The sequence below is a fragment of the Acomys minous genome (genome assembly GCF_964271855.1).
Source record: "Acomys minous genome assembly, chromosome: 10".
NCBI classification, from domain to species: Eukaryota; Metazoa; Chordata; class Mammalia; order Rodentia; family Muridae; genus Acomys; species Acomys minous.
In genome coordinates, this window is record NC_140491.1 from 106,108,002 (window position 1) to 106,124,099 (window position 16,098).

A 16,098-nucleotide genomic window follows, 5' to 3' on the forward strand; every position below is an offset into this window, starting at 1 on the left:
TACTGTGTGATCAGTCAAATAGAGGAGTCCCGCGGCCAAATATACGTAAAGGTTCATTTCTCAGGACAGATGAGTTCACAGTTAGCGAGCATCTCCGAAGCTACAAGCCTTCACAGTCTACACTGAGCGGCACAAAACCGAGGGAGTCCTCTCCTTTAGCCTCAAACCCTAAAGCTGCTCTAGTGGCCTTGTGCGTTTTGTCCAAATTGTTCTTCCTGCGATGTCTGATAAGCATACAAAGACTCTTAAAATTTCTTCCTGGTTTAATCAAACACCCATGTGCCTCTAGTGCGTACCAAAGTATCATCGTCTTATGGCCGTTAGAATCTCACATCATCTACGTCTGTGGTTCTGTCTCCACAGAGAAAAGGCACCACAGTGTTCTTGGTATTTATGCTACCATGTCCTGACACTCGGAATAACAGCAGTCATTGTGGCTTCCCTTTGGGGAAGAGTCTGTTTATTGACTTGCTGTACGCTGTACACCCTGACAACCAACACGGTAATCTGTCAAAAGGCATCCCTGACTTAGAAGGTCTATGCAGTACGGGTGTGTCCTTGGAAGAGTTCAATTTTATGAGCTCCCAGTCCTAACTGACACATTGGGGCACAAGGTGCATGAGTGTTTAATAGAAAATCTAGAGCATATAGTATGCTTTAAACGTGTTTATTAGTAAACAGGCAAGGGCTTCTTTTGGTTCTGTTTGTTTTGGGTTTATATTTTGAATTAAATCTTTGTTAAAACGGTAAGTACCTTCTTTAAAAATGTTTGAGATAAACGCATGGCGGGAGACAAGAACACCGTGCAGTATTACCACTCAACGGGGATCAGGTTACCTGCACCTAATTCTACCAGCAGGATACCAGCACGCCTGTGGGTCACAGTGAGGCACGGCCACATGTACACTGTATCCAGCACACGCTTGTCATGCAACGGCCTCCACACGGCTCAGGCCAGCTGGCAGTACCAGAGATACAAGCCAGTAAGCAATTACCCACAGCATGCATTAAAAGTGTATTAAAGATTATTAAGGAGAAAAATACTACTTTATTTATTTAAAAAAAAAAATACAGAACTCCAGAATCCTCCCCTGAGCTTTCATTCTAACACGTATCACCAAGGCCTTGATAGAAGCCCTCTCTCCAGAATGGAGGCATGTCTGACAACAACAACAGCAAAACAACCTTGTCTGGCACTCAAGAAGACGTTTGATGCTGCTGTGTATATAAATATTTGCTAAGATGCTACAGCTTAAATATATAGCTTGATGTGCATAAAAAGCATATCTAAAACAAAAGCACAGATGAGATCAATATATACAAATACACAGATAACACTAACACTGTTGTCAGGGTCCATGGATCATAGCAATGGCAAAATCTCCATCCGATTACAGTTTGCATCCGGGACTTCGCCTAACTTTCCCTCATGCGCACAAGGGATAACTGCGCCTTAAAAAGCTCTGACTAAGAAATGGAAGGCCATTTGGTGCAAAGGATTTAATGCTAGCTAAAATGAATTAGTATTAAGTTTCTTTTCCCTAAACTTGTGTCTATAAATATTTGAGCAATTCATCTTATTAAATGGATACAAACATGAAAAGTGACCTTCATCACATACCCAAAAATCCTATAAAAATAAACTTCAAGATGATGATTTCCTTACGCAGAGAATCTAGAGTCTTGAAAGGAGTGGGCCTTAAAAAAAAGCTTATTACATGGCATTTGCTGAACACAACAGCATGTTTTCTTAAAGACACAAATCAAATATTTTCTTTTCTAATATCATCGCTTTCACATTAGTTGAAAAAGCTGCACTAAGAGTGGAGCCTGGGCTCAGTGGCAGAATGCTTACCTAGAATTCATAAGGCCCCGGGTTCAACTCCCAGAGCCACAAAAAAAGAAAAAGAAAAATTATGTAAAAGTGGATCTTCAAAGCTAGTGATAGGACAGCCAGAGGAAATGATCAAAGCCCTGACAAAATGGGAGTGAGGGGAAGAGAAAGAGAAAGGAGGAATGGGGAGTGGAAACAGAAGAACTGGACACATTGGCAAGGACCTCAGGACCTTTTAGGTATCCCGTGATAATCTTATCTGTACATTATGAACAGGAAAAAAAAAAGTCTTTGGGGCAGGACCCATATGTCCTTCAGATTATGGTAGGTGTTATTAAAAACTCAAACTGATTTTCCATCCTGACTATGCTTCTTAAAATCCTAACTCATAAGCCATAATCTAAGGGAAAAACAAAAGGCCATAAAAGAATAAAGTCAGGGCCGACTGTCCATGAGTTTTCATCTTCATGAAGTGAGGTGTGTGCCAGCCACTCAGCTGCTTCCTATATTCATTTTAGTCCCCTAATCAGTAGTGACAGGAATCTGGTGATGGTCTGTTGGATGAAGTGTCTTCCGTGACACTTTTAAAAAGACATACACACACACACACAAGTTGGGGAAAGCAACCAAATGGAACACACACAGTACTAAGGTAGAAGACAAAATAAATTTCCTTTTTTTCCTTTGGTTTTTCCAGACAGGGTTTGTCTGTGTAGCCCTGGCTGTCCTGGAACTCACTATGTAGACCAGGCTGGCCTCTGCCTCCTAAGCGCTGGGATTAAAGGTGTTCGCCACCATCGCCTGGCTGAGAAACCTAACTCTTAACGTACACATGATATAAGCACGAGATACCGTCATTAACTCAGACTCATGTGTCCAGTTCCCCAATATCACTGCGCCATGTTTAGAAGGGGGCCTTGTGAGCACCGTGCTACCTACTGAAGGAGAACGCTCAGCAATATTTAGTGCTCCAGTGGAGCTGATGCTGATTAACGAGGTGATTAACGAGTCCCTGTGCTCCCTCTGTAGCTCTGGCTGTTTGTGCAGAAGAAAAAAAAATCAACATTCTTCAGCTGCAGAACAGGGGCGATGCACAGTTAGCTTTATGGTGAAATGTAAAGAGCCCTGCAGAGCATTTTTAGGTGAAAATGTTCTTCACGGAAGAGGGTTGAGCCAATGAAGAGAGGAAACAAAACAAAAAAACAAATGAAAACCAAGGCCAAAGTAGACAATGTGTCCACCAAATCACAGGCACGGTACAGCTGCTGGCCCGTCTGACAAACTTGTACTTTCTCGTCATTCTTATAGTTATGGTGGTATTGCTCTGTTTGTGGGGTTTTTTGTTTTGTTTTTCAGGACAAGGTCTCTATATAGCCCTGGCTGTCCCAGAACTGACTATGTAGACCAGATCAGCCTCAAATTCACAGCGACACCTGCCTCTCTGCCTCTCGAGTGTTGAGAGCCACCATGCCCTGCCTTGATCATAACTAAAGCATCAGAGGAGATAAACAGTGCTGTGACTTAGGGAAAGTCTGAATTTCAAGGGTTTCTCTGCAAATATTGTGGCAATTCACACCTTAAAAGGGGGTCAATTTCATTCGTAGGTGAGGAAAAGTGCTGGAAAAGTGAACATCCCAAACCTTGCTGAACTTAAAAATGACTAAGATAGAAAATTCCATGTTATTTGTTTTAACCATAATAAAAAATGTTCTCAAATGTTAAAAATTTTTTAAAAGGTAGAAAGGGGCCTCTAAATCCTTGCAAATACTACATTTTTTAAATTGAAAAGCTGCTGAAGAAAAGGTTAACCAACACTTTTACTAAGCATAAACTAACTTCTACAAATGATCTTTAAAGATGAGCGATAGCTTAAAAAACAAGGAAAGAAAGAAAAGAAAATTTCTAGTGTGTATCCCTGTGAGACAACGTTCCTACCAAAGAAGTTTCTCCATCTACCTTGGGAGAGACAATTCTACCATCTAGGCTTTGTTCCCTAAAACCACGGCTCTAAAGTGGAAGGGGCTTCGGGAGAAACCCCGTCACCCCTGAGCCTCCTTGCAGGTGGAAAACAGCAGGGTAGCTGTTTTCCCCAGATGTCATAGAGAGAAGCTCCAAACTCCCTACTTGGAAATAAAGTAAAAGAAAAGCCTTTCAGAATGAGAAGGCAAGCGTGGTAGTTGTGCTTCCCCTCCCTGAAGAACGTCCGCACAGGCTGGGCCAGCGTGAAGACGGCTCATCCCACTCTCAGCTGGACCAGCATGAAGACGGCTCATCCCACTCTCAGCAGGTTGAAGTGTGAGTGTTTGAATGAGCTGAAGCAACAGCGTTCATCACTTCCTTAACACTCTGAAGAAAGTGACGTCACTTTTAGGAAAGCACTGCTTCACTCACTGAGTAGGCCCTCAATAAGCAACATACACCCAGTAACGGCATCTGGGAGTGAAGAACTGAGCCAGCACTGGGAACTTATTACTTTAGAATCTTTTTGGTTTCCCCTTACCAAATGTCACCTCTCCGTCTCCACTCTTGTCAAACAGTTGGAAAGCCACTATGAACATGGAATCTGGAGCACATAAAACAGATTCAAATGCCAAAAACTCTTGATAGGAGATCAACCTGGAACACAAAGTAAAATGTGACTGGGGCTGGAGGGATGCTGGCTCAGCCATTAATAAGAGTGTGCACTGCTCTCACAAAGGGCCCAGACCTGGTTCCTAGCACCCACACCAATAACTCAGTCACCTGTAGATCCTACGTCCTCTTCTGGTCTCCACAGGCACTCACACACAGGTGTACACACACACATACATACACACACATACACACATACATACACACACATAAACACACACATACAGACACACAAACACACACACATAAACACACACATACAGACACACAAACACACACACATACACACACACAAGTACACACACATACACACACAAACACACACATACACACATACATACACACAAACACACACATACTCACACACACACATACATACACACAAACACACACATACACACATACATACACACAAACACATACACACACATACTCACACATACACACATACATACACACACAAGTACACACACAAACACACATATACAGACACACAAACACACACACATACATACACACACAAACACACACATACACATACATACACACAAACACACACATACACACACAAACACACACATACACACAAATACACACACGTACACACGCACACAAATAAATTAAATATGTTTTTAAATGATAGTCTAGTAGAAAATAGGAAAATACTCGACTTTTTAAAGCAGAGATGGAATTTAATAAAAATATTTTTATATTTATTTTATTTTTGGCACATACATTTATATTATTACACATAAATAAAATAAACTACATACAGCAAGAAGAACCACAAAACAATCATGAATTATATAAATGTCACATTCATGGTGTTTTGGCTAATTGTATTTGGCACCCTTGCAGAAAACATTTTTTTAAAAAAAGATATTTTAATATAAGCTAAAGCATGAGGGTTAAGAGAAAGAGGCCCCCAGGCAAAAGTAAGATACGCCTGAGAGCTCTGGTGTGTGCTTCTCCCAGAAGTCATAGCTCATACCCCGGGTACTAACTCCTTGAAAGAGAGAGAGAGAGAGAGTCATCAATACCAGACATTTACTATGCATTGCTGTATGAACGGTAGCTCAGGGTAAGCAGGTGGCAGGTGAAGAGTACACGTATTTGTGGATGGGAAGGAATAGTATACTTTTGTAAGCCCTTAACAAATTAATGGGCATGAGCATTAGTCAATCATCCCTAACATCACTGGGGTAGGAAAAGACCAAAAAGAAGCCTAAATTTAATCAATAGTCTCTTGACCCCAGACTGCTGACATTTTTATCTGGATAATCTTTTGCTGTTGGGTCTTCTGTGATTTATAGCACAGTTAGCAGTATCCCTGAGTCTGAGCAGGAGATATCAATTTCATCTCTCAGCTGTGATAAATGAAAATGTCTGTAGACATTGTCAAAGATGTCCTAGAAAGCAAAATTACTCTCATTGAGAACCAATGATTTAGAACTAATCAACAATTTGGAGAAAAACGTAATGCTCTGCACGAAGAAAGGTGTTAACTGCTGCCACAGAAACGCAGCCGGTAGGAAATGGCAAGACAGTGTAGAGGTCCAAGAAAATAAAATGCTGGTCTCAGTGCTATCGTCCCTGAACCTCCTGTGCCATGAGAGTGGAGCGGAAGAAGAAGAGAAAGTACAAGCTGATGCTTGTGATTAGAAAACTGAGGCAGAGAACCCTGTATATTACCTCATTCAGCCCTGGAGGCTGTTGGACCAGGAATAAGGGATGCTGGGGGCAGGGATGCTGGGGGCAGGGATGCTGGAGGCAGGGATGCTGGGGGCAGGGATGCTGGGGGCAGGGATGCTGGGGGCAGGGATGCTGGAGGCAGGGATGCTGGAGGCAGGGATGCTGGTATAAATTGGACTGTCTACTGCTGCCAGCCATTCATGGATCTGAAGCTCCACCCACCACCAGATCACCAGGAGTGCCTGAGAGACTGCCCCGCTTACAACCAAAACAGTTCCCATTGACTCTCTGCCTCAAACTGTAGTATTTTACTTCTGTTTTCACTTGTGACCAACTGTAACTCGGGGTACAAAAAGTCATCTCTTTCTCATTGTCTTGGCTGAAGAGTGTGCATGTGTGTGTTCATATATTTTCACTGTCTCAGCTAAAAATTATTCACATATACACACATGTATGCATATATATGTATGTTCATATACACACCTAGTGATTTCAAAATGGGTACGGTGGCACATGCTTATAAATCTAGCCCTGGGGAGACGATGAGGCAAAGGCTAGCCTAGGCTACACAAGGTAATAGGGGCTGGGAATCTTTTAGAAAAAAAATTGTATTTGTGGCTGAGCATGGTGTCGCTTTTAATCCCAGCATTTAGGAGACAGAGGCAGGAAGATCGTTGTGAGTTCAAGGCCAGTCTGGTCTACAAAGTGAGTCCAGGACAGTCAAGGCTACACAGAGAACCCTGTCTCAAAAAGCTAAATAAATAAATAAATAAATAAATAAAATTTAAAAAAAAGCTATGCCATCTGGATCTTTCAGCATAATTAGCCAAAGGACAGAAATTTAAGTGCAATAAATTCAATAACTACCTTGCTAATTATCAAAAAGGTTGAGAACTGTATTGTTCTATTATGTTTGAAAAGACAATAATAAAAATTTAAGGAACCCTCTAGACAAAAGGTGGAATCTGACATTACTGAGTTTCTAGAACTTAGTAAGCCCTAAGATATATATTTAGTGAGTTCTGAGATTAACCAGTAGTCAAAAATAACAAAAACTGCCTTTAATGTCCACACGCCAGCCGAGTCAGAAGTCATAACAATCTTAACCATGGAGATTTCATGTTTCTGTGAGTTTAAGGCCAGCCTGGTCTACAAAGTGAGGCCAGGACAGGCGAGGCCAGGACAGTCAAGGCTAACACACACACACACAGACCCCGTCTCAAAAACAAACAAACAAACAAGCTGGTCTGCAGAGAGGAGTGGCACCTGAGCTCAGGGGTGGACCCTTAAATTCTGTTGTTTGTTTTGTTTTGTTTTTCGAGATAGAGTTTCTTTGCATAGCCTCTGCTGTCCTGGACTCATTTTGGAGACCAGGCTGGCTTTGAACAAACAGGGATCCACCTGCCTCTGCCTCCCGAGTGCTGGGATTAAAGGTGTGCTCCACCACCGCCCGGCGGACCCTTAAATTCTATACCTGGGATTTAAGACCTACCATCTTGTATAGCTGGCAATCTTCCTTCATCCGTCCCGGAGGCTGCGGTATCATCGACCTCACTGACAGACGTAGGGGCTCGGAGCCAACAAGACACACTAGCCCTCAACAACCGCCGTTTCCGTTCCCCGACCTCCATCAGCAGGAGACAGTCAGGCATGCGACAGCTCACCAGGTCCCCGAACTTTGCCGGATGTGTCCCCCATTCCTGGCTAAGGTACACCTGGCTCACCTGCCGCCTCACGTTTGCTTCCCCCTCGAGGTATACAGGCTCATTGTACACGGAGCTGGACCGGAAGGAATGCCGCTTAGCCGGATGGGTGGGTTAGCAGGACCTTACTCAGGCAGTGAGTGAAAGGAGGTTTCCTATGACACAATTTTCAGTGAAACGGCTCTTCTTTATTTGGGGGGGGGGGGGCGGGTTGTAAGGGTTATATATAAACCTTGGGGCAGGGGTTTTCGAAGTTAGTATAGATCATTGGCTGGTCCTAAGGTGTTGGGAATGCTTAGTTTGCAGTGGAGAGCAATTCCAGGGGCTTGCTGGACATGTCCTTATAAAGAACTGGGGGAGTTTTAACCTAAAACCTGGCCAGCAAGCTCCACGATCACCTCAAGGACAGCAGAGGTGGGGGATCCTAAGGCTACATGCGCTGGGACACACAGGCCCAGGCCAGGGAGGGTGTGGTCCTACTCCTGCCAATTTCAAAATGAGATTTTCGGGGTTTGGACATACTCAACCTCACTCTTAACCCAGGCCAGCTCCCCTGGTCGCAAGGCTCCACAGCCCCGCACTCATCTATTCTTGGTTTGTTTGTTTGTTTTGTTTAAGTTACATTTTATTTTGCTCTTTCTGCTACTCTTGAAGTTTTGATTGTGACCCTAACCACTGACCCACCTACCCAGCTGTCTTTCTGCTAGTCTTTTTTTTTTTCTCTTTTTGCTATTCTTAGTGGATGAGTGTCCAAGTGGCAGTATTACAAAATTCTCCCTTAAATGCACAGTTATGAATATTGACAATCTATTTTTACCCTCAAACTGAAAGTACAGAAAGATATAATAGAAAAAGTCCTGCCATAGTTAACATTTGTACTGAATAATACATATCAGACAAGTAAAGGAAGATTATCTTCTAAGTAAAAATACCTTACTAAAGATTGAAAATAAGGCCATGTGTAATGGCGCACACATTTAATCCAAGCACTCAGGAGACAGAGGCAGGTGGATCTCTGAGAGCTTGGGGCTAGCCTGTACTATGTAGTGACTTCTAGGACAGCCAGGGCCAAAGTGATCCCTGTTCCCAAAAGAAAAGAAGGAACCCAAAGAGCTGTCTGGGTGTAGGGTGTACCCCATGAGCTGTCTGGGTGTAGGGGGGCACCCTGTGAGTTATCTGGGTGTAGGGATGCACCCCTTGTAACCCCAATACTAGGGAGATGGAAGCAAAAGGGTAAAACTTCAAAGCTACAAGGGAGTTTAAGGCCATCTGGGACCACAGTCTCAAAAAAAAAACAAAAACAAAAAAAGCCGGGAGTGGTGGCACACTCCTTTAATCCCAGCACTCGGGAGGCAGAGGTAGGTGGATTGCTGTGAGTTCAAGGCCAGCCTGGTCTACAAAGTGAGTCCAGGACAGCCAAGGATACACAGAGAAACCCTATCTCAAAAAACTAAAAGCAAAAAAAAAAAAAAAAAAGTAGTATATTTTTGTTCACAAGTATAAATGATCTCCAAAAATATGCCTCCTGTCACGGACCCACTCGTTCTCAACAGCTGTGACTGACAACACCTCCTGGATCCTTCCGGCCTTCGTCCTTCATTCTTTAAACTGTAGCCAGAGGGATTTCTAAGCTCTTCACAAAACAAAAAGAAGCTTTGCCATTTAATTCACCTATCACACAACCTGCCTGCTTAAGGTCTGTGCTCCAATGACAGCTTCAACGCAGAAGTGTCTGACCACCACACGCTTGGTGACAGAACACTATCTTCCCCTAAAAAAGGAACTCAACACCTGCACAGTCATCCCATGCTCTCCTCTCCTGACTTCCCCGTTCCTTCTACTCTCCAGGCCCTGGGAACCACTTACCTTTACGTCTCTAGATAGCCACCTGCTGCGGACACAGTTTTCTTCCTGCATTCCTCCTGACTGCAATTATACAAGCCTTGACTAACACGGAAGCATGGTCACCCGTGTGCAGCGCTACAACCTACTTTCTACTTCCTTTTAGTTTCCACATAATGACTAAGAGTCATGGGACAAGCTGGGCTGCATGGCGCACGCCTATAATCCCAGCATTTGTGGAGGCAGAGGCAGGCAGATCTCTGAGTTCAAGGCCAGCCTGGTCTACAAAGCAAGTCCAGGATAGTCAACACCATACAGTGAAACTGTATCTCAAACACACACACACACACACACACACACACACACACACACACACACAAAGAATCATGGATTGGTTTTTCTGTGCCTGATTAATACAGAGGAATCTTTCTAAATGCAAATCTAATCAACTCAGTTCCCTCCTTAAAACACTGTAACTGTTCATTCATTGGTCATCTTTAAGGAATAAGGGCCAGATGCCTCCTTAGTCTTAAGTGGCCAGGTTTGGACCACACATTATGAGAACCTGTAATCTAAAGGACTAGACCTAAGCCTTAATGTGGCTTGTAGTCCTAAAGAGCTGACCCTGAAGACCCTGCACCTCTCCCCTTGCTCTTCCTACCCCGACCCTGGCACTCTCAACAATGGGGATGACGCCTGTTCCTTCCGCTAAGGGCTCGGAATGGTCCCCCACCTCCACCTCTAGGCTTTTGTGCATTCAGTTTGCCCCACACAGCCCAGTGGAGGCCTCTCGGTGCCCCAGGTTCCTCATCACGCACTCTTGCAGTAGGGCACTGTACTTTTTCCAGACCGTTGTATACAATCTTATAAGAGCAATAATGTGACTCAATTTTAAAGTCTATCTGGACAACTTGTTATCCAAAAGAGCTAGGCTTATCAAGGAACACAGGCCTGGCTCAGGATAAGAATTCATAGATAAGCCAGGCACGGTGGCACACACCTGTAAGGCATCACTGTGAGTTCGAGGCTAGCCTGGTCTACAAAGCGAGTCCAGGACAGGCAAGGCTACACAGAGAAACCCTATCTCAAAAAACAAAGAAGAAAAACCCTCTTAAACATTCTTGAACAAACTCACTTTAGAACACAAGTGTGTGGAGAGACAGACCTCCTTATAGAGTATTAGGAAAACGCCTTGACATTTCATTCTGGTTTTCTTTGCCTCCGCTCATCTAAAACATATATTCAACCTCGTGTTTATTATCACTTACAGCACTTTAAAATGTGTTTAATAACAATGTGAAAACTCACGGTCTCCAAGACAACGATGCGTGTCATGTCTTTACCCTCTAGGGGGGAAACTTCAAAAAAAATGAAGATGGCATCCCCATGCTCAGTCAGTGTGTGGTCGTGTGGGTCGCAACTCCTTTGAGGGCGAATGACCCTTTCAAAGGGGTCGCATATCAGATGCCCTGCGTATCACATATTTATGTTACATTATGTAACAGTAGAAAAATTATAGTTATGAAAGAGCAATAAAAATAGTTTTATGGTTGGGAGTCATCACAAGATGAGGAACTCTATTAAAGGGTTTTGGCATTAGGAAGGTTGAGAACCACTGTGTTAACTGAACTTAAATGTTAGCTCAAGCTAAAGAGCCTTAGGTGAAATTGAGTCCTTGGAGGAACCATCCACTATGAAAACTGCCTGCCCGGCCACTTTGCTACCACAAAGTGCAGAGGAACTAGGAAAGTATAGTTGTCCCATTAAACAAATTTTAGGCACATGAGCACAGATGGAGCTGCAGCATATCAGGACCAACCACCCATTCCACACAGGCACCGAGCCGAGTGAGATGCAGCTAAGCATGTGGGAGGCCCTGGGCTCCATACTTAGCTCCAAGAAGGACAGAGGGATGGGTAGGAGAAAGGAGAGGGGAAAAGAGAGAGTCAGTTGGTGGTGCTGAGCTGGAATGAAACAAACGGTCAGCCATGAATAGGGTCACTTGGACTGACACATAATCAAGGAAAACGGTGGCCCAGGCACTGGGTGCCAGAAGCACTCACTAGCTACATTTTGTTTTGTTTTGTTTTGGTTTGGTTTGGTTTTTTGAGACAACCTTTCTCTGTGTAATATCCCTGGCTAGCCCGGTGGTGGTGGCGCATGCCTTTAATCCCCCTCGAAAAACCAGGGATATATATATCTCTCTGGCTGTCCTAGAACTCTCTCTGTAGACCAGGCTGGCCTTGAACTCACAGAGATCTCTTGCCTCTGCCTCCCGAGTGCTGGGATTAAAGGCGTGGGCCACCACGCCTGGCTTTAGCTACATATTTATTTAATGCCTGAAATTTTATAATGAAGAATGGCCAGCATTGTCTCTTCTGACTATAAAAGTAATTCTAAAAGCTAAAACCAGTAGGTAAGCTGATTATGTGGTGGGTTTTTTGTTTGTTTGTTTGTTTGTTTTTTTTTTTTTTGCTTTTTCAAGACAGGGTTTCTCTATGTAGCCTTGGCTGTTCTGGACTCGCTTTGTAGACCAGGCTGGCCTCGAACTCACAGCGATCCACCTGCCTGTGCCTCCTGAGTACTGGGGTTAAAGGCATGCGCCACCACCACCCGGCTGATTATGTATTTTTTAAAAAAAAATATGAATGAACTTGTAGCAATTTGATTTTTAAAGTCTCCAGAATTAAACATCAAAAACACAAGTAATCTTGAAATATAGAATAAGTCATATGCTCAGTAGTAAAACTTTGTTTTTTTATGATAGAAAACCAAAGACAAGCTCCTTAGCCAGCAAAGACCACAAGCTGCTGGTTAGGGAGCAGAATTTGCCTCACAGATGTGTTTTCTTTGGCAAAGAACTACTATGTTAGGAAACCCTAAGATTTCATACAAATATCCAGTTTTCTGATTTCCCTTGACAAATTGTGAGCTTGGGCAACAGGAGGGTTTCTGGTCCCAAGTGACACTTGGCAGCTCCTGATGCCAAGCAGAAACTGCCTCTGAAAAAACAGCTGCAGCCCTTGGCTGCCCGTGTCTCAGGACACTGGGGACTCTCGGGGTTTACTATGTTTGGCGAGCAGCTCCTATCAAAATGCAAGCCCTATCGAGCCTGCTAAACTGATGCACTTTGCCCATCGGTGTACTCAGACGTGCACCACACTGCTAGGTGGCTCGGGTGTTGGCGCCAGTAGGGGCAGATCTACAGGCATCTACTTTCCTATGGGACCATCCTCAGGAGAACATCAGGCATGGGTTAGCTCATCAGGTCCCCAGACCTCGCAGGACATGTACCTCATCCCTGGCCAAGATCCACCTGACTAACCTGGTTTTTAATTATTTTTACTGGGTGCTGGGAGTTCTTATTTGAATTGTGTGCTGTATAACTTTGCAGTAACACAGTTTGTGAATATGTAGTGCATTTTCCCACTAGGTTCCTTATCAGAATGGAAACTAACGCAATGCAAAAAATGTTCGTTACCATTGTAACTGTCTACAAAATTTTTGTAAAATTGCCAAAATTTCTGCCAAAATGAATGGGTCTTTGACAGGTATGGTACATTAAAAAAAAAAAAAAAAACTCATGAAGAGTCAGAGGGGGAAAAAAAAGGCTGGGTCTACCAGAGAAATTCTGACTAACTAGACTAAATATAGAAAGCACCATCCCAGCAGTTACAGTTTCAAAGAAGCAACTGTCTAAATATTTTAGGTCAGATCACATGATAATAGTCTCTGAGATCTGCATTTAATGCATAAAATCATCTTGCTTTTCATTACGCAAGTAGAACTCCAGGAGAGTTTCGGCCACGATCCCACCAGTACTGCTTGGCCGACGGCTGGCTTTTAGACAACCCATCAGGCTGTCTATAGCAGACGACACTGTTTTCTGCGCGACTCTATAGCAAGCGCCTTATCTCACCGCCTACTGGCGGGAAACTCACCGGCTAGATAACATCGGGGGCGGGGGGTGGGGGGGGTGGGGGGAGAGAGCAGGGGGGAGGGAGGGGGAGAGCAGTGGGGGGGGGGGAGGGGACCGGGGAGCTGTCCTGTGCTCACTAAGTTTTGTGCACATAAAGTTCCAAAAGCAATATAAAAGCAGTGACAGAAGACCTCTCTGGAAGAACGGGTAATCTAAAAGCCGGTCTCAGATCCGATCAACGAAGGATCACTACTGACCAGTCCTACGCTAGCTCTCACCTCACACTTAACTGATCCTATTCATCCCCTTGGTTTCCCTTTGCCACAGGTGATTGTATGTAATATCACTGCTGACATCTCAGGTTACACCCTGGAGGACTCCGGACTCCGTAACCGGATCATAACAATCCTTCCTTCACTGTCCTGGGTGATGGAGACAAGAAATGAATGATTATTGAGTACAAGAAGAAAGGGGGACTAGGCATTAAGACTATTCCAGCACTCAGGAGGCAGAGGCAGGCGGATCGCTGTGAGTTCGAGGCCAGCCTGGTCTAAAAAGGGAGTCTAGGACAGCCAAGGCTACACAGAGAAACCCTGTCTCAAAAAAAGAAAGAAAGAAAGAAAGAAAGCTGATCACTCAATATGAGCCTCGCTTTTCTTAACTCTTAAACAGAAACTGACTTCTTTGAATAAGTCAAACATATCAAAGACTTTGATCCTGCTGGATTAAAATGTAAAACCTTTAACTATAATACTTAGCCCCTTTGAAATTTTCCCCTTAGAAAAATTATGATGCAAATCCATCCATTTTACATGACTTCTAAAGTTCATGATTTCTAAACACAGTGTATCAAGAAAAAGGCAAGAATCCACGCTTCCTTTAAAAAAATTTTTTTTCTACTTTCCTCTGATTCTAGAAGTAATTTATGGGCTAAATGAGACTCTGTCCCAAAAACATTAAAAATAAAAATAAAAATAAATAAATAAAAAAAGGAAAGAGTTTGCCAGCTGTGGTGATGCCTATAACCCAGCAGTGAGACTGGGGGATTACCATCCATTTAAATACATATCTTACAACATCGCCCCCTCAAAAAAAAAAAAAAAAAAAAAGAAGAGGAAGAAAACAGTGAACAGGGAAACTCGGCTGGGCAGTGGTGGCGCACACCTTTACCAGCAATTGGAGGCAGAAGCAGGCAAATCTCTATGAGTTTGAGGCCAGCCTGGTCTACAGAGTGAGTTTCAGGACAGCCTAGGCTACTACTACACAGAGAAACCCTGTCTTGAAAAACAAACAAACAAACAAAGCAAAAAAGGTAAACTCAGCCTGTTGTGGTGCTGACCACCTTTAGACTTGGCACTGGGAGGCAGAGGCAGATGTCTGTGCGTTATAGGCCAGCTAGAGCCACATAGTGAGAGTCTATATAAAAAACAGAGTAAACTCAATTCACCATTACTAGGTTTTTCACACACAAAAGCTATTACTGATGCACTCTGCCAACTAGGACTCTACTTGACTGCATGAAAAATGCCCTACTTTAACAAAACCCTTCAGCCTACAAGAATTGTATAAAGTTTCAAAGGAGAAATAAAACAAGATGATCATAAGAGGCATGAAATCCTTACGTGAAAAAAAAAATGGGTGTTCTAAAACCATCCAGAACTGGAGAGGTGGCTCGGCGGTTTAGAGCACTGGCTGCTCTTACAGAAGATCCGGGTTCAGTTCCCAGCACCCACATTGTAGCACACAGCCATGTAACTATGTCTCACCTGGCCTCCTTGGACATTTCATGCACAGACATACATGCAGTCAAAACACGAAATAAAACAAGGGGGGGAAAGTAGGGCCGAGTGTAGGGCTGCACACCTTTGAGCCTGGCACTCAGGAGGCAGAGGCAGGCAGATCTCTGGGTGTTCAAGGTCAGCCTGGTCTACATAGTGAGTTCCAGGACAGCCACAACTAAATAGAGAGACTTTTGTTTTAATAAATAAATATAAAACCAGGTCTGAGAACCAATGAACAACAAACATGTATGTGTTCATCTTTAATGATTCGAAAAGAAGAAATTCTAATTAAATTAATTAATTCCCATAGGCCTTCTGTCTAACCAGTACCTAGACTCTATACCTGGTCAGCAGCTAAGGAGCTGATCTGACATTTAAAATATTTATTTATTTATTTATTTATTTATATATGAGTGCTCTATCTGTATTTAAACCTGTATGCCAGAGGAGGGCATCAGATCTCATTATAGATGGTTGTGAGCCACCATGTGGTTGCTGGGAATTGAACTCAGGACCTCTGGAAGAACAGACAGTGCTCTTAACCACTGAGCCATCTCTCCAACTCCCTGGCCTGACATTTTAAAATACTAGACAAAGCTTTTATAACTTACATCCAACGCCTGCCATTGCAATGGTGCAACTTTCCAAGTCATTAAAGATGCAATGAGTTAGCATTTGTTGACTGTCCCAAACGTC

The 16,098-nt window shown here is 43.4% G+C and overlaps 1 protein-coding gene across 2 annotated transcripts in view; it reads right to left on the reverse strand.

The window, feature by feature from the left end:
- The window catches only part of SLC25A12 (solute carrier family 25 member 12), a 100,736-nt gene that overhangs the window by 57,298 nt on the left and 27,340 nt on the right, over nt 1–16,098 (reverse strand). The window contains exon 4 of one of the 2 annotated variants that reach the window (XM_084799459.1): nt 4,335–4,450. In XM_084799459.1, coding sequence (XP_084655585.1) covers nt 4,335–4,450 — 116 coding nt within the window. Of the gene's footprint in view, nt 1–4,334; nt 4,451–16,098 lie in introns of those variants that run through there. The other variant, XM_084799460.1, reaches the window with a different exon arrangement.